Below are 20,290 nucleotides of genomic sequence, written 5' to 3' on the forward strand. Positions count from 1 at the left end.
TTCCTGTGAAGACGTGGTCACGTGATACCTGTTGCTTTTCTCGCTTTATTTATTTTTTTTAAATTATTTTATAGATATTTTAGAATCGGATTTTTATTTATAAATCATTGATTTTTTTTTAAATAATAATATTTAAACGAATGCTCTTTTTATGTTTTAAAGAGACAAAATAATCTCGAGGTCCGCGCGCGACTCGGGTTTGTGAGCGGCCGCGCGCCCCCTAACGGAAGAAAGGTTTACGTCACAAAGGAAACGGTTATTATTGGCAACATTTGATGCCGAAATGTAGCTTCTGTTGGCAGTACACTGTTTAGAGACACGGGCTACACGTGAGTGGACACAATGCGATCTAAGCGAACCCAGTGTTTTCTGTTCTCATCGATGAAATCAGACTCAAGAGAGATAAGAGGAAAAACAGACCTGAGGCTCAAAACTCTTTGACTGAAACTCAGCGACTTCTTTGTGTGGAAGGTAAGTTACGCGAGTGTTTATCAGACATTCCTCTGACCGACTGTGTTTGTTTCTCTCGGCAGTGAGTTAGTTTTGTGTCACCGAACTGAAGCTGGTTTGATAAATATATAAATATATTAGTTGTTGGATTTGTGGGCCACGGGTTTTTGTTTTGCGCGCTCACGTTCAGCGGTTGTCATGGAGATCAGATGTCGCTGCGAGTTCACATTTACAGTCACGCCAATTCAGATTCGGTTCCTTTGGGAAGATAACTATTTTTTAATAACTCTGAGGATTTGTAGGATTTTTTTTGTCACTTCTGAATGGTTTCATGTGTTTGTGTTAGTAAGAATGTATTTGTTTGTGCGTCTATCTATCTATCTATCTATCTATCCATCTATCATTGCAGTTTCAATGTTTTTAGTAATAAGATAAGGGTCCATGACAAATAATGATATCTATGTTGAGGAAAATTGGGAAATAATGTGTTGAAATAGTGTTTTTATCAATCAGTTTGTTTTTATAATTGTAAACGGCAGTGTTTTAAATATATCTTCTTGATTAAATGACATATAATTCTCAAGTTTTTTCATTGCATGTCGAATGCATTTGACTGAATTGAAATTGTTATTAGGTTTAAAAATGTCAAACATTTCTCAAGTATTTTTATATCAATATGATACACATTCCAATCAAAAATATCAATATTGTTACTCCATTTGACTTAAACAAAACGTGCCTTTTCATAAAAGGCCAGAATGTTTTTTTTTTTTTTTTTTACGATGTCAAGATCATATTTCTTGCTTTTCTTGTCACATGACATCAAAATGACTTCTTATATGTTGACAACATCACACACATTTTTTTTCAATTTTTTTAGCAATTTTAAACAATATTGCTTATTTAGTTTTTTATAAAAAATTATGCCTAAGTCCTTATCCCCCCCTCCCCCCAACATTTACAGCTTTTCTTTTAAAGTCTCCATACAGTTTGAAAAACCAAGAAATTTTAATTTTAAACCCAGTGAAACAAATCCAAATCATTTTTGGTTCAGAAATTGTAGTTTTTCATTGTTCAAGAACTGCATTCAAGTGCACTGCATTTTCCACACCTTTGTTGTATTTGTTGTATTGTGATACAGAACAAAAAGTAAATAAATAATTTAATAGATTTAGACAATAAAAAGGGCGTTACATCATTGAACCGCATGTAAAAACAACAGTTCATAGAAGTCAAAAACATAAAAGTCTATGACGTTTGTTCCTATTTATAAAAAGTAAACACGTGAGTGTGTGTGTGTTCAGTTGAGTAGAATCGCAGTTTGTGATTTTGAGGAAGTCAGATGGTAAGGTGTGTCCTGTATACAGCAGGGTCAGGAAAAGGATGCTTACACACACACACACACACACACACACACTATTATATGCCCATATTGGCTAAAGGAAAGGGCTGCTATTGTTGCTTGTGAGTTTAACAGATGAATCTCAGTGTGCGTGTGTGTGTCAATCCAAACATTTGGATTGAGATGCATTTGTCCAGATCCACAGGAAATGAGCTGCTATGAAGTGTGTAATTTCCTCCATTCATTCTGTTCAGCTTGTGATTCATTACGTGGATGGTGAAGTGGACTCTTTTATATCCCGCTGACGTTCAGAGAAGCGAGTCGAGGTGAGCGGTGAGGGAGGTTGTGTTGAGTTGTCAGGTGGGTGACTCACAGGAATCACATTATCCAGTAAATATCAGTGGAAGGTTAACGCGGGAGTTGGTTTGATTGAGAGATTTGTTAAGCGTATGATGATGAAGTTTCCATCATGCCAGGAGCATTCATTTTGTACATGTTGAGCTGCAACTCTGTTTGAACATGCAGAGACGCTGGAATACCACGGCTGTCGGCTTCTGAAGGGCTTATGTTAAACACACACACACACACACACACAGACACACACACACACACGATAGTGCAACTGCCAGGATGCAAGAACTTTTTATGAGAAAAGCATGCATGGTAATAAAAAAACAAATTTTTAGACTTTTTTTTCTCACAAATTGTTTTCATTTAGAAATTTTGAGATTGTCTTACAATTCTGACTTTTGTTTTCTCTGAATTCATAGTTTGCATCTTGCAATTCAGTTTTTTCGCAATAAAAAAGTTCATTGTGAATTTATTTTTTCATCTCACAATTATTACTTTTTTCTCTGAATTCCAATTTTGTATATCACAATTTAGATTCTTTAAAATCTGAATTCATAGTTAAACATCTTGTAGTTGTTTCTGTGAAAAAAAAGAAGGATATTGCAACTTTTTATCTTTTTTTTGCTTCCATTTCTCAGGTGACATCTTGAAATTCTTAGATTATATCTCACGATTCTGTTTATTCACAATTAAAAAAACTTTTTATCCCCCAATTCTGACTCATTTTGTATGAATTGCAGGTTTATATCTCTCAAATCTTCATTTCTATCTCACAATTCAGAATTTTTATCTTGTCCATGTTTTGTGTTGCTCCTTTTGATATTGTTATAATCTGTTTCATGATAAAGGAATACATTACATCGGTACAGAATTGTAAGAGTCAGTATTTACGCTGTTAAATATGAGTTTTATAATTACATGAGGACGAAAAGATACTGTTTAGTATACTTTTTCCTATCCAGTATAATCAAAAGTGTTCCTGATTATCAGCAGAGTTGTGTTTTTGAGGTTGATGAGATTGGTTACAAACAGCATTTAAAGGTGAAGAGGAACAACTCTAGTGATGATTCCTCTTTTCCTGCGTGTGAACATGAACAGAAGCTGAAATCTAACCGTTTGTGTCTGTGTTTCTCTCAGGATGTGTCTGGCTTGATGTTCGCAGGTTGTTATGCTGATGTATTCAGTACGGACACGCTAATGGAGTAAGTCTTCTCGTTTTGCATTTCATTAACACTCACATCAATATTCATCAAGTTTAAAAGCCCTAAAGACAGGCCTTGATGTACTGTGCTTTTAGACGACTCTTCAGACGCCTATAAATCAGCCAATATGTTGAGATTATCAGCATTGGCTGATTAAATCTAATGTTAAATCTCCCACCTTTTGGTTTAAAAATCTACCACTTTGCTCTAGATATGCTTTTAGATATACTAGTGTGAATTTCAAATACATATTGTGGACATGTTCCTTTAAATGTTGTTGGTCACACATCATTCATCAGTTGCTTCTTCTAGTTCCAGTAACCCATATGAGTTGTTATGTTTTTAATGTCTTTCTGCTCACCAATGCTGTGTTTATTAATCAGAAATACAGCAATATTGTGATATATTATTGCATTTTAAAACAGCTGATTTCTATGTGAATATATTTTAAAATGTAATTTATTAATGTGATACAAAGCTGAATTTTCAGCATAATTCCTCCAGTCTTCAGTGTCACATGATCTTCAGAAATCATTCTACTATGCTGATTTGCTGCTCAAGAAACATTTCTGACTATTATCAGTGTTTAAATATTTTTGTGGAAACAAAATTCAAATCTTTTGTGCCATTTTCAATGTCTTTACTCTCAATTAAGTCTAATGTAATTAATGCCTTCTTGCTGAAAGCAAGTATTAATTTCTTAAATATATTTTTTTATCTTATTCACACTATTGATAAGTCAATGGTGCACATTGAACTTTTTTCTACGTTTATGTTTTAATGCCTTACTTCACTTGATTCATGTTTCTCCTAAATTAAATGGCGGTTTTTGTTTAAAACAGGCATGTACAGTATAACATCTCTCATTATTTTGGTTAATTATCATACACAACAAGAACATTGCTCATTGGTATCTGCCATAAAATGTGCATCCATAAAAAACAGGCTATTTTTTTAAAATGTTCTTTAATGTATGTAAATTACCAAGATGCCATATTAAGCTCAAATTTTGACGCAATATTGATGAGTAGTGGTGAAAATAATACTGTTCAACAGGAAGTATAATTTTGCTGAAATGATGTATGCACTTCCTGAGGGCATCACAGTCCCAGACTGTGAGTGTTTGATTTTAAAACCCATCATGTCTATAAAGGGATACACTAATGGCGTCATATGATGAGGCAGAGCGTTTTGTGAGTTGATGCTGGTTTAAGGTGAAAATAATGACTTCTGCTCCTCCTTCCACTCATTCTTCATCATCCTGCCCACTGCAGCCCATATGTAGAGCTAGTGTAGGAGGAGCTTTATTTGAACCTTTAAGGACAATTTAAAAGAATAGTTCACCCAAAAAGGAAAATTTGCTGAAGATGTGCTCACCCTCAGGCCATCCAAGATGTAGATGAGTTTGTTTCTTCATCAGATTTGGAGAAATGTAGCATTGCATCAGTTTCTCATCAATGGTTCCTCAGCAGTGAATGGGTGCCGTCAGAATGAGAGTCCAAACAGCTGATAAAAACAACACGATAATCCACATGTAATCCACACCAATCCAGCTGTTTCAAGTCAGTTTAACATGGTGCAATCATGTTTGGATACTTGATATAATGGTGTTAAATCAAAATGAAATGTTTAAATAAAGTGAACAGCAGAAGAAATAATTTCTTCATCAGTGCCCATCTTTGGCTGAATAGAATAATGCAATAATACTATCACTGTTTTTGTACTGTGCTGTGTTTATGTTGTTGTCAGTAAGCACTTTTGCTGTATGCAGAGAATATGATGTGCTACTTTTGCCTAAACATGTAGTTCTTACAATACTCTGTCCTACTACACATCAGTGCAAAGAAATAATATAAACCTTGATATTCGATATCTTTTTCTTGACTTATTGTTCGTCTGTCTGCTAAAAGTTAAGTTCGAAGATTGGAATAAAAATGGTAAATATATAATTATAATGTAATTGTTGAAAATGATTTTTCAAAATGGTAAATCTTAATTTGCTAGCGACTTTTGAGTAAAATAGTTTTTCACTAAATGCTTGAGAGATCATACTAATATTTGAAAGGGTTTTCGTTATAGTTACTATTCCGCATATTAATTTGAAATAGTACTCCAATGCTTAATTGAACAGACAGTGATGTTGTTGTTGTTGTTTTTTTTAACTGCAGTGATTCTAAGTAGAATTCTAAAAACAGTGTAACATTTCCCAAACATTCCGCACTTCTCTTATTGGTTGGGCAAACAGATAGCCCCTCCCCAAGCTCACTCCATTGGTCGAGTCAGTGTTGCTGTGCTGTGCTGGTCGTTATGCTTAGACAAGCATAGTATCACATGAAATATAATTTCATTTTTGCACAGGGTAGGGTTTTTAGGGTTTGATATGAGAGAGTCAGGTTAGCACACTAACACACACAAAATATGATCTGAAGCTGTATTGATCACTGAAGGCAGCTGATGACACATACTGTACGTGCTATTTTTGATGTTCCTGAAGGCAGTAGATATCACCATTGTCATCTCTATTGTTGTTACCGGCATATGGTTTTTAGGCCTAGATTTATGACACACACACTCAGAGCCCTTGTCCATGATGTTCACACATTCCTATTTTGTGCGCTCCTAAACAATGAAAATGTTCATGCTTTTAATGCAAATCTCTTTAATTTGAATAACACAGACCTGGCTTAAAATCCTAAATGATTGGGCTTTAGTTTGGTGTGTTTTATTCTGTTTGCTTTGATAGCTTGGTTGATTTTGATCCCTTGGTTAACATTACCTGTATTGTACATTGTGTTCTATCCATCCCCACCATCTTCAGCTTCTATCAGGAGAGCAAAACTGCAGACGGCAGCAGAAACGAGATGCTGCGGGGAGGAAAATATGCCGGACAAAGTTGTATGCTAGAACAAGATTTATTCTCAATGAGAGCCACCGACACACTCCTGTAAATCTGCTATGGATGTGCAATATGCACTCGTTTTTGCTTGTAGCAGGCGAAAATAGGGCAGCTGATGATGCAGTCTTTTGCATTTTTGGTCTTTTACGTTGTACATTAATTCAGTCAACATGCAGCCAAGAAGTTAAAGAATAAAGGAATGTAATGAATGAATCGGAGCGTTGCTCTCCTGTCTTCAGCCTGTATTGATTTCATGAACTCCAGTCTTTGAAGTGCAGTCCAGGCTGCTGTCTTTATCAAAGCATGATTCACACACACACACATAGACATGCACCTTTCTTAATGCAAAACACTTGGCAACAATCTCTTGTTCTAGGCAGTGTTGCTGCCTTTTTCTGATTCATTTTTCATCTTTACTCATTCATTTTTTCTCCCTCCCCTGCTCTAAATCATATTAGTTCTTTTAGAGCATTCGGCACACATTTGAGAGAGAGCGAGAGAGAGAGAGAGAGAGAGAGGCTGGGTGAGAGGGAGAGATGCTGATGGTGTTGCTGCAGCACTGATGATGCTCCGGAGGGAGAATGCTGAAAGACACTCTAAACTCAGACGCGTCAGTCTCATTGCATCTCTCTCGCGGCAGGCTCCTTTTGGAGGAAGTTTATAAGGGTGGCTATATTCAGCGTGTGAGCGAGTGGCAGACACGCGACTGCTGCTGCTGCTGCTCTGTGTTCACTGGTGTTTCTGTGGGTATCTTGGGGATATGAGTGAACGAATGTGACACAGCCGCTCGTGGAATAACAGCAGAACACTGATGCATGCATGCAAGGGTCAGAATGGCAAGTTTCGGGAAACTTACGGATTACTTTAACCGTCGGCGTTCCAGGGATGAGCTCATGGCTCGGAGGGACACCCGTCGCAGCGGCAGTTACTGCTGCACAGTAGCCGAGGCCAGGTACTCCTAAATCAGAGCGCGGTTTGAGAGTGTGTGCATGTGTGCATGTGTGTCCTGCTTGAGATTTCAGGATTTTACTTAGAAAACGGCTGGTATGTTTAGTTAATACTCTAATAATGCTTACATATTTTGTACCTTAAAACAAGATGAGCACATATCACTGAATAATCAAATCTGAACTGTATTATTGACATCTGAAACTTTCCCTCATATTTCGGCTCGGAAGAGCGCTTGATGTAGTGATGTAGTGTGTCCTGGAGGGTTACAGTGCAGTCAGTTCACCTGGATGTGGCAGAAATCATCCGTGGACAGGACGACAGAAATATGACACAGGGATGAACTTTATGGTTTCATTTACTCAACATTGTGTTGTTCCTAATTTGAAGATTTATTATTATTATTATTACATTTATTTTATTTATTTAATAGAATGAAAGCATATATGAGGCTGGGATTTCTTAGTCAATTCTCAGTGTTATATTACTTTTATTTGTATACCATTATAGTATTTATAATTATTTTCAATTAAATTATTTTGAATATTTTCATTTTATATTTTATATAACTTAAAGTAATTTTGTTGTGTGCTTTTGTCATTATTATTTTAAATTATTTAAAAAATGGTGATAGATTTCATTCATACTTATTTAAGCTTTAGTTTTAGTAATTTCAGCAGCACTTTAGCTTCAAGATTTTATTTCAGTTTTTAACCAAGGCAATATTTCATATTTTTTAAAGTTTGTTTTTCTGTAAGCAAACTCAATATTACCCTATTAAATAAGTACTTAGAAAATTAAATCATATAATGTTTAATATTATTATTTTTTTGGTCTGGTCTCTTTTCAATGTATTTTTTAATAATCCTGCTCTTCTGTAAAGCACTTTGTCAGCCTGGTTGTTATACAAATAAAATGAACTTGAATACAATAAGGAACTTATTTATTTATTTATTTTTGCATTACAATACTAAGAAATTATATCTAATCATCAAGGTAATGTTTCAATTGTTTAAGGTAAAAAAAAAAACCTCTTTATTTCAGCTTTATTGCAATGAACGAAAATAATTTTTAAGCTTTCAGTTTTACTTAACGATAAAAAATCTGCCAATTCTGTCATTTTAAACTCTGTGCTCTGAAAGAACATGTAACAAGTTAAACGTGGTATTAAATTAGAAAAACATGTAAGACAGGATTTGTATTTCTCCATTGATTTAAAGGAACATGAAAACTCATAAAAACCAAATGAAGCCAGATGTTTGCAGGGAAGTTGAATGAATCGCATTATTTTCTGCTCTAGTTCTTAAATAATTTCTTTTTTTCTTTTTTTAAAATTAAACTCATTATTAAAAAGCGCACATTGCAATTTTCTTTATTACTTCAAATTTAATTGAAGTCCACAATATGATCCGGAAGATCTTTATAAGTTTAATGTCATAAAATTGTAACATTTGTCGGTTTTGAATTGCCAGTTCTTTATTAAATGAACAGTTTAACTGAGCTTGACTAAAGATGGGAAAACCATATGCAGCTCTTAATATTTGATCAGGAGTGAAGTACGTCTGCTGGCACAGACCTCAATCAAATGCTCTGCAGCTGCTGTTCACATCTGCACTGTGCCTTTCCATCACTTCTGTTTCAGCAGTTTTTGGGATGTTTTGTAGTGAGATTATTGTATCTGGTCTTCATAAATGCAGAGCATCTTCTGGTTGTATTGTAGCTTTGATTTACTCCAGTGTTTTGGATGGTAATCGTGTTGCATAACCCGACGCCTGTTCAGATCACAGACAGACGCCGTCACATTCTGCTGTAGAATTTCCTCATGCAGTCTGGAATTCACTGCTTCGTCGCTGCCAGACATTCACTTTCGAATACAGCCAAATCTCCACATGCTGTTACACTCCATCTTGCATGCTTGAAAAATAATGTTTTTAATATTACTGTAACCTTACAGACAGACCGATTCAAACATGCTCATGTAATGCATGCAAACTTTACACAGCGATTAGGACAAAATGTTGTTTGGAGACATAATAAAAAATACTTAATTCCATGCATATGCTATAGTTGTACTAATTATTAAACAACAGCAATAAATGAATAGATAAATAACAAATGCATAAATAATCTCATATAAAACATCACAAATAAAGTGTTCAAATAAACATCCACACACATGCTTACGATGTAAAAACATTATGCAATGCAAAACATTGCTTGGAATTGATTGTTTCTCTTTATTATTAGAGTTTATTTCAGAAATACATGCATTTTAACCAGTTATCTGTTGTTGGTTCTGCTTGTTTGTGTTCCAGGTCTTTGGAGCGACGGCTACAGAGGCCTTTGTTGGCCAAATCCAGGACATTACCCAGCATCCCTCAGTCCCCCGCCGCTGTCCGCGTGCAGCAGTCAGAGAAAGTTTGTGAACGTCAACAGCGCCCTCATGTTCCTTCCAGCCCTGGTGGTCTTCAAGCATGTACACTGCCTTCTGCAGGTATCGTGTGTGTGTGTGTGTGTGTGTGTGTGTGTGTGTGTTTATTCATTAAAACGGCACAGCCGTGTTAGCAAAACTAATTTGATCAAACTCTCAGTTTTGATGATTTTGCTGTGATATCGATGAAAAGCATTTCAGTAAACTTATACTTATTTATTTCAGTTAGTTTATTACAGTTATTCATGTTATAACTGTTTAATTATTGCAAACAAATTTTAATAGTTTTAGTTCACAGTATCAGTTGACAGTTCTGTCTTTTTTTTGCACAGTGATGAGAATTAGTAGTCATGAAAATGTCAATGCAGTAACTCTATTTGATCCAAAAACAGGCTTTATTTTCATCATATTATACAGAATTGTTACTTTCTGTTGACTTTTTACGATGCAGTACATTTTGTGAAATTCTAAATACTTTCAGTTTTCAGCATCTGAATGCACAAGATGCTCTTCAGTTGCTCTATCGCAAAAATAATAAACATGGTTTAAAAAAGATCAGCGAGGGAGTGAGAGTGTAGTTGTGAATGGACCAGGTCTGGAACGGGAGGCTTCCACTCGGCACATTCCATTCACAACATGTGTGAGCTTTACACCATGTGCGATTGTTTAGCACGTTCACCCCCCACTCTCTCTCACTTTCTCACGCCTGATTCTCACAGCTGAGCTGCTCCTGTGGAAAGCTTCTCTGAAGGATTTTTCACTGTTTCTCAAATGTTAATCCTAAAGTCTTTGGCTTCCTCCCCATTCTAGTTGCTTAGCAACTGTCATCGCCAACAGCGTAGCATGGTGCAGTTTCAGCACACACACACACACACACACACACACCCCGAATCCCAGCCGTCTCCCTCAGCATGTTTGACGTGCTCATTATGTTTGGATCATGCCAAACAAGGGTCGTAATATCTGGTAGAAACTCTGACCCAGATTTGACTGACTCCAGTCTAATAAACACGAATAACTCTGTTCCAGTGTCCTGACAGATCTCTAGTGTCTTTATCTGAGAGTTTACACCCGTGGTTACAGATCTAGCCGGCTGCCTGGGAATAACCAGCAGGGAAATAAGGTTAAATGTGCCATGTGTGATATTGGTCTGATGTGTGATCCGTCCGTCCTCAGGCGAGATGTGGCGGCTGGAAGATGAAAACGAGGCCGACATCGCTCCGGGTGCCGCTGACCCACGACCGCGCTCTCAGTCGCCCTTCTCACATTTCCGACAGCGGGCGGCGTATCTGAGGAAAAGCATCTCAGCTGATGATCAGCTGGGAGAGGCGGAGCTAGAACCCGCCCAGCCGGAGAGGAGGAGCTTCGCCGATCCAAAAGTCAAACTGAAGAGGAAGTTTGTGAGTAGTTGTAAAGAGAGTTTCTTTAAAGGGACAGTTCACCCAGAAATGAACATGCAGTCATTATTTACACAACCTCGTGTTGTTCAAAATCTCTATGTGGTTATTTATTACGGTGGAGTCCTAATTTTCAAGAACGCAAATGATATTTAAGACTTGGATTAAGTTTTTATTTTTATATTTTTGTCTTTTTTGCTCCCAATGGATGCATTTATTCGATCAAAAATACTCTAGAATTCTAATATTATTACAATTTTCTTTTTTTATACATTTTAAAATGTCTAATTTATTAAGTCTTTAGCATCACATGATCTTCAGAAATCATTATAATATGCTGATCTGCTCTTCGATAAATATTTCTGATTAGTATCAATGTTGAAAACAGTTTTTGCTGTTTAATTCATTGTGGAAACATGAAAAAGTTAAATTGTTTCCACAAATTATTTTCAGCATTCACAGTAATAATAACCATTTGAACACCCAATAATGAGTTATAATATTTGAGCCACAAATCATCATATCAGAATGATTTCTGAAGATCATGTGACACTGAAGACTGGAGGAATGATGCTGAAAATTCAGCTGCGCATCACAGAAATAAATTACTGTTTAACAGATATTAACATTGAAACTGTTATTTCAATTTGTATTAATATTTCACAATTTAAATGTGTTTTTGATTGAATAAATGCATCCATTGGGAGCAGAAGAAACTTCTTTCAAAAGCATTGCATAAATTAAATAAGAACAGAATTTTTATTTTGGCTGAAGTAGTTCCCCTAAAGTCGTGTTTGAAAATGCACACAGAGGGTTTTTTATGAATATTTAATGAAGTGTGTATATTAGCATGAAAGTGGAGCCCTCATTACCTGCCTGCGGCGTGTAACAGAGGCTCAGGTGTTTGAATGCTTCCTGACATGTGGAGAGACATTGAGTTTGTATGGGTTTCACTGTCAGGATGAACTCTTCTCTGGATCTAATGAGTCGTCTGCGTTTAGGGGTAAGATGTCTGTCTGCATGGCTGACTTCCTAATATTGTAAACCTTAGCTGACTCATTTCTCAGCGATACATTGAATGCAGCCTTTCAATAGGATATGGTAAATAAACTATAACTATGAACTTCTTTACACAAGAGCATTATAGTTGTCATAAAAATGTTGATGCACAGGCTATGTAGGCTGCTCACAGCAGGCAATAACAAGTCAGACAGTAATTGTCTTGAAATGTATTGTTGGAAAGCGGTCGATTTGTTAGAAAAGCTCTTTGATGGCTGTAGCAGCAGGGCTTTAAATGGGAGGAATTAAAAGATGCAGCTTTTCAGAGATGTTAAGACTGTCTGAGATTTTAGTAGAAACACTTGGTCTTTGAATGATTAGTCAACTAGTCTTCCATCTCATCCCTTCTTATATGTGTATTTGATAAGCTCTGTTCCTCCCAAGTCTTTAGTTTTCAGTGTTAGGAGTGTTATGTTACAGTAAGCAGATTATTATTTTTTTCTGTACTGCATGGTTTAATCATTTTTACTATGCTGGCACATTCAGAAATCCTTCCTGGGTTGCAGAACGCCTTATTTCCAGACAGCTTAGTTGTTACAGTATTTGTACAAATCAACAGTGCTTTGGCTGTCTGCCAACTTCTGTCGGCTTAAAGTCAGAGATTTGTTGGAGAAAATAGCTGGAAAGAGCTTTTTGCAGTGCATTAGCCTCCCGTTTGAATGGCCTGCTGGTTACGGATGATTGGACACAGTCTGTGGACTTCTAGTGAACTTGTGCTCAATCTGTATGTGGAGATAAATGACAGCAGCAGGTCCATCAGGAGGATGTTTGAATAATTCATTATGGATATTCATGGCAGGTATCTGTCATATATTGGTCACATTTTTTATTTAATGCACGGCGATGCAGTAGACTGAATTATTTTCTGTATTATGCATTTATCGAACACACATTTGTGTTTCAAGTTGTGTTTGCATGGGAACTAGAGCTAAGAAAAGCATGATAACTATCATGTTTAGTCGTAATTCATGATTCATGTCAAATTCAGCAGTGACACTTTACAGTTCTCATCCATCCAAGATGGACTTAATACATTTATTTTTTTCTCACAAATACATGTCTAGGTCATGTTTCACCCCAAAATTACATGAAAAAATATTTGAATGCATTTATGTTCAGCATTAAAGCTTTGTTATTTTTAGTATTATTCATATACTATTATAGTCTTTAGTAGTATTTTGAAATAACCTTTATTTTTTTAATTTTAGTTGACCTTTGTAATTTTGATGTTTTTTTTTATTCATTTTTGTCAGACTTTTTTATTTAGTATTTTATTTTATTGTTTTGAGCTTTCAATTTAAAGCTGCAATATGTGATGTTTGTAATTGACCACTAGAGGGCGCATTTCCAACAATAACAAAGGCGAAGCTTGATGACGCTATGAAGCAGGTGACGATGGGAGATGTCCTTTTTAATGCGTTTTCACCATTGCAATGTATCTAAATTGGATAAACGAATCATGATCACGGATGAGGTAATTTATTTGTTTTTGTATTACCTCGGTCACCACACGTGACAAAAATCCTTACCTTAGTACAAAGAGCAATATAACAGTCCATTTGCCACGTTATGTTATTTTCTCACAGGTAACGTTATGGATAAAGTGACAGAATGTACAGGCATGTGGTGTAATTCATATCTATTAAAATCATCTTTACTGTAACTATTACGTTACTGGTACAATAACAAAATAAATAATTGATTTGCTTACCTGTCTATCAATACACTCGCGAGAGCAGAGTCTCTGTCAAGTCCAAGATTTTCGCGCAGCTCTCTCCATCTCGTAAACTCCTGGCCGATATTTATCCTGGTTTTATTCCTCCGTTTGTCACACAGTCTGCGTGTATCCGAATATGGACGCTTACGTTTTACTGGCACTTCAATACTCGCCAAAGAGTAATCGTGATCCATAACAACGACAACCAAACCATACGCGCGGCTATAACATAACCACCACTTCCGCATTTGACCATGTGATATTGCGGTGTGGTGGAACATCACATGGTGTACACCGGAAACAAAGTATAGAGCGGACATTGCGTCACTGAGAGGCAACATTTCTTTTCCGGGACGGCCAGTTATTTAAAATCGGAATTTCTCTGAAATAAAAAATCTTTGGAGACTTTTGAGATATTATAATGTACACAACTAGAGGAAATATATCACACTGTGCAAGTTGTTTTCGACAATTTTATTACAAAATTCCTCCATATTGGAGCTTTAATGCTTTTATAACTTAAACTAATTTTCAGTTAGTTGACAAAATTATTAAGTTTATGTATGAAATGTACATTCAATTTATATTTCAGCTTTATTTTTAATTTTTTTTCATTTTTATATTACAAACCAACACTGCATCGTCAAAATCTTGTTACTGTGATGCTTATAGTTTTACTGACTTAGATTTCTTTGTAATTTAGATTGTTCCTAAAAACATTTTGTATGTATTTTAGTGTTAAAAAATTTAATCAGCATAAATACATGATATGCATGACAATTTGTGCTTTATAATATCATATATTTTTTTAAATTTCCCTAAAAATCATATATATATATATATATATATATATATATATATATATATATATATATATATATATATATATATAATTAGTGTTCTTTTTATTTATTTATTTATTTATTTATTTAGGAAATATTACCTGGATCTGTTCTTATCAGGTTCCATGATATTGTCTTTTTAAAGGTTTATTGTACTAAAATAATGCTAATAAAAAAATCCTAAAATAGGCTGAATTAATCTTATTTTTTATTTTATTTTTCCAGAGCAATGCTTGTAGAATCAGTTTTATGAGAGAGTAATTTTCTCTGTTCATTTGGTGTAGGATCAGAGTTTGTCAGAGTCTTGTCTGTTGTGTAAGTAGAGCTGTAGATGGCAGTGCTGAATAGCACAAACTCTCTCTGTCCGTCTGTGTCTCTAAACGCTGAACCCAACTCAAGATCGTCACACGCATTCATTGAGAACATTTGCAGAAATTACATATGCACAGAGGACGAGCATCGCTGATAAGAGAAGAATGAAAAATCTGTTGTTAGGGCTGGTTTCTTTAAATGCTCACACACACACACACACACTCACATTTTTGTCCTCGCAGCAGTGGTTGCTGTTGGTTTCGTGGTGAAACTGTGGCCATTAAGGCTCATTATGTATTTAGACGTGGGGAGTTGCTCCCAAAATCATCCTCACTCTCTTCCCTCTGAAGTTTGTCTGTCTTTTCTTTTCCTTTTCTCTCTGTCTGTGTTTTATCTGACGTGTCTTCCTAAAAAGGAAAGCTGGGTCCCATGAGAACTTGTGTTCAGACACAGCTTAAATCAACAAACATGTTTCATTTCAGACGTGCAGTAAACATTAGCCAGACCCGACATGTGATTCACACATTTTTACTAAAGATCAGAGATGAATGAGCATTTAAGGGTTTGTGAGAACAGTATTTGTGAGAGGGGGATGGGATCGGCATTATGCAAATGCGAATAGAGAAGGATTTTGTTAAGACTTAATAGAAATCCAAATGTTGACTTAATTTTTGGATATTGATGTAATTTGTTTAATCATTTGTAGTTCAGTGTGTGCAACTTTCTGCTGCGTTTATTCACTAGAACAACCATTGTGGTGACCATTTAGCAAAAAAAGTAACCGTTTTTGTTGGCAATTAACAATTTGATTCTTTTTCAGAAAAAAATTGAACAAATTTGAAACAATTTTCACTCAAATTGCTCATAAATTTCGCAGATGTTTCAATGTAACATTGAATTAAACATTCAAATTTTGAAGGAGAAAAACTGCAGTAGTATTTTCTTGTAAAATGTATATTTAGATATTCCGATTTATTTACAACTTCTATCTTATCTTATTTATCTTATTATTATTATTATTTTTTAAATAAGAAAATCTATATATACAATGCCGACAGCTGATTTAAATTTTTTTTATTAATTATATTCCATTCGTCTCTGCTCTAATTGGTTATTAATTGATTAGATGTGTATGATTGTCAAATATGTGCATTAAATCACATTTCAAGGGCTTTACGAATTGTATTTTAAGGAATCAGTTCACCTAAAAATAATTACTCACTCATGTTGTTCCTGATTTTCTTTCCCCAGGGACACAAAATAAGGAAAAAATAAGAAATGATGTTGGTTCCTGGTGCATACAAGCTTCAAAAAGAAAACCATCATAAAATTATTTTATGTGAAATTTAAGTTGTTATTCACTGATATAACTCTCTTAGATGCGTTTGTGAGTTCTTTAGGGAGTCATTTGTTTAAAGCTGCATATTTTCAGTGAATCAGATTACAGAATTCACTACTTAATTGTTACAATAATTAAAATGGTGAGTTGTGTAATAGAAATCAATTAGAAATGTGCAATTCTTTATAGAAAGACTATAGAACGATTCAATGACTCACTCATTAATACAGGGACTTGTCGCCACCTACTGGTGGGTTTAGTGTCTCATTTATTTATTCATGACTGACCTAAACCAGCTAAAAACACTCTTAGCAATATTTTGTTTAATTATCGTTATTGAGATATATTTTGTCAATATTGCATACCTCTAGTAGTGACTTAAATTAGGAGTTTGTTTCTCATGCAAAATGTCCTTTTTTTAGCTTTAAAGCTTGGGTCTCCATTCATTGTAATCATATGTACAATAGCGACCAGCACAGCCGTTGGAATTCCTGCTTTTGTGTTTGACAGGAAAAAAGAAATCCAACGGTTTTGGAAAGAGTTTTAATTCAGTGAACTGTTGCTTTAATTCTGGGTTTATGTTGTAGCTGAGGTTGTGCAGTAGTGCTGTGTTGATGTATGGTTGTATATTTTTACTGTGCTCACAGTGAGCTGCTCTATTCATCAGTCTTAAATAATACCATCACTGATTGTGTTGAGCTAGTGAGTGTTTGGACGGCTGATATACCTGCTGTATTTCTGCTGTCAAATTAATGAGCCCAGGTTAAGTGTAGCTTTACGAGTGCACCGTTTTTTTTATTTTTTTTTTTACAAATGCTTGATGTGTTTTCTTCGTTACCGTGGTTGTACCTGACCTCATTACTCAAGCTTTTTACTAATGTCTGCATCAGTAAACCAGATTTTATTATTCAGAAAGCTTGCTATAAACATGTTGACTTGAACTAACTTAATAGCCAGATCTGAAGGAGAGGACCTGAAAGAAGCATACCATAGAAGGAAATATTGTTATGCTAATGCGCGCTGTAGCACCCCCTCTGGCAATGCAGTGCATGTGTGCGGTTTTCTAAATAGACCCATTTCACAGTTTGTAATAATGTAAAGATTGCAAGTTTTATACATTTCTTAAAATATTTATTAAAAAATATATATGCATTCAAACCAAAAATTTATTCAGACACCTTGAACATTGCACACGTTATCACAGTTTATTCGCTATAGTTTAGAAAATGGTAATAAAATATGAAAAGAACTCAAGTTAAACCGAGTTAACATTTTTTGGTTTGAGCTTATTTATGTAGTATATAAAAACCGTGTGTGTGTGTGTGTTCGCAACATTTTTTCAGTTATTAATATTATGTGTACTTTAAACAGAGACGTATTTATATTTTATATTATTTTAGATAATGTTTATGTTATATTTACAAAATGTGTGTAATTTACGTTTTTAAAATATATATATATTTTTTTTAATTATCATCATTATTATTAATATTATTATTATTATTATTATATTTGGTTTATATATAAATATATATGTATGTGTATATGTGTAAAGGTTTTCAAAAAGTATTAATATTATTTATACTTAATGCATGAATGCTCACACACATACACACACATGCCTGTATATTATTTTTTATCTAAATATATATATATAATATATTTTTATATATTTAAATATATTTTTACAATTGTATTATTATATACTTTTGTTATTAACTTGGCATTAAATAACAGTAAATAAAAATCCTCCCAAAAATGTGTAAACACTGCTTTTTTCTATTTTAATAGTTCGTGCAAATGCAATAGTTTTTGCAATTTTATTTTGTGGAACAAATAGAAACACAGTAGGTTTAGTGTTCGCTGTGGTCTCCCATGTGTCTCTAAATATGTTTACCCCACTTTAGTTTACTTCAGTGTTCCAAACACAAAATAGTTCAAAAGTGCGTGAAGTTGCCCTTGACTTGATGATTGTTGTTGTTGTTGTTGTTGTTGTTTTGCTTTGATTGTTTTTTTTTTTTTTGTGTTCGGTGTGGACTGACAAATGCAGCAGGTTAGCGCAGTCTAAATCTGTAACTTTTATTGAAATGAGTGACTTGTGGTTGCTCTATCACTCCAGATCTCTTTGAGTGTGAACGCCCCTTCAAGATGGACCGATTCACTTCAGTTGAAGTGGGTGGATTTATTACGGCTTGTTTACAGCCTGTTTTTTGCTTTTGCCTTCATGGTCTGCAGCCTTCTGTCAGAGACTCTATTTTGTTTTTAATAAACTGACACTTATTGGTTGTTCGGGGTTAAGGGTGTATAAATATATATACGTGTATGTGTGTGTGTGTGGACTGGCTGTCTCCCAGCCGTACACCCAGAGAATACAGCCCTTCATATGCTTACAAGCAGTCCTTGGAAATCCTACTTACACACAGCACTACTACAAGAAGAGGAGTGTGTGTGTGTTTATAAATATGTGTCCATGTCTCTGAATCTGTCTACTACATCACACACACACACACACACACACTTCATGCTCTGTGGCATGCACATTTCAGAGCAGCTTGTTTTTGTAACCATGAGGACTCTGGGATTGGCTTGAGCTCCGGTGGCTGACTGATGTGTTGAATGTTTTAGCTGGAAATAAAGCACATCGATGCAGCCAGTCGGCGTAAACACAAGCCGAAATCCAAGATTGTTTGATTGGACCAGCTTTGTGATTCATCTTATTCATGACAACTTAAAAAAAGAGATGTTTTTAAAATCTTTCAAGTAGTTTTTAATAACATTCGTTTTCCATTACATTTAACTGATTCTGAAATCTGATTCAATGATTTGTTTGCGTCATCAATGCAACTTTTATCGTTTTATATTTATATTTTAGTGTTGGAGTAAAACTATATATGAAAAATGAAACAAGGAAATGATATATATATATATATATATAAAATGTAATTTATTTATTTTTTTACCCATTGAATGAAATTAGTTAAATCTGCTTGTTTGAAATGATGGTTTCTGTAAAAAAAACAACAACAAAAACAACAAGACCTTTCAGAGCCAAAATGCAAACATAATGAATTTCAAAACAAAGAAATCTTGACAAATTTTCCATTTACTTCTTTGTTCTAATATGAAATGTTTATAAAAGGGTGTTTTTAGTGCATACTAAAATTAAACAACAGATATTTAATATGCACAAAAATTTACATTTTAGTGCATATTAAAATTCTGTGCAACTAGTATTATTTATATTACATGTAATTTTCTTTGCTCATTTAATGATTTTTTTATATTATTATTTATTTTTCAAGATATTGAATCTGGTTAAAATTATGGTTATTCTGAAATGTCTTTTATTTACATTTTTTAAAATAATAATAATAATATTATTTTTCATTTTTCATTTGGTTTGTCAGTCTTATTCTTCCAGCTTTCATGCACCAACATCACTGAAAGTAAAAAATTCCATATAATTTACTATAAGATGTCCGTGTCTTTCTTTCATTTGTGGTTAAAAAGTATATACTTAAAAAAAAAGAAAAAAAAAGACATAAACATCTTTGATGACATAGTGGTTAGTAAATTATCAGGACTTTTTTTTTTTTTTGGACGTGAACAAAATTTGGAAGGCTTTCTTATTCCTGACACGTTCAGAGATGCAGACGCTCTTCAAAGATCTTTCAGAGAGCAAAGAGATAACAGAGACTCTCTGAGCTTTTCATTTGGAAAGATGGACATTAACTGGGCAAAACAGAAGGTTTTCAAAGGACGCCCTCATGTGTTTCATCGTTCGTTTCCGTGTGAAGGCCAACTTCATTTGGGTGTCAAGACTGCATCCATCTGATTAGATTTAATGAAACAATCAAACCCAAAATCAAAAGTGAAATATTTAAACAGACTTGATATTTAAATAATATGCACATGCACCTCGTCTCAGCATTTGTCTTCATCATCTTCCTTCTTTTGGACTGTTGTCATTACAGCAGCAGTTTTTGAAAATGAAAGATCAGATA

The 20,290-nt window shown here is 34.5% G+C and overlaps 1 protein-coding gene across 4 annotated transcripts in view; it reads left to right on the forward strand.

The window, feature by feature from the left end:
* The first annotated feature begins 230 nt into the window (after positions 1-230).
* LOC113092658 (ankyrin repeat and fibronectin type-III domain-containing protein 1) overlaps positions 231-20,290 on the forward strand; it is a 62,171-nt gene continuing 42,111 nt past the window's right edge. The window contains exons 1-5 of one of the 4 annotated variants that reach the window (XM_026258343.1): positions 231-471; positions 2,047-2,152; positions 3,281-3,345; positions 9,505-9,683; positions 10,797-11,020. In XM_026258343.1, coding sequence (XP_026114128.1) covers positions 3,296-3,345; positions 9,505-9,683; positions 10,797-11,020 — 453 coding nt within the window. In that variant the 5' untranslated portion in view covers positions 231-471; positions 2,047-2,152; positions 3,281-3,295. Of the gene's footprint in view, positions 472-2,046; positions 2,153-3,280; positions 3,346-6,767; positions 7,194-9,504; positions 9,684-10,796; positions 11,021-20,290 lie in introns of those variants that run through there. The other 3 variants (XM_026258344.1, XM_026258342.1, XM_026258341.1) reach the window with 3 other exon arrangements.

Source organism: Carassius auratus, unplaced genomic scaffold (genome assembly GCF_003368295.1).
Source record: "Carassius auratus strain Wakin unplaced genomic scaffold, ASM336829v1 scaf_tig00214714_1_2670353, whole genome shotgun sequence".
NCBI classification, from domain to species: Eukaryota; Metazoa; Chordata; class Actinopteri; order Cypriniformes; family Cyprinidae; genus Carassius; species Carassius auratus.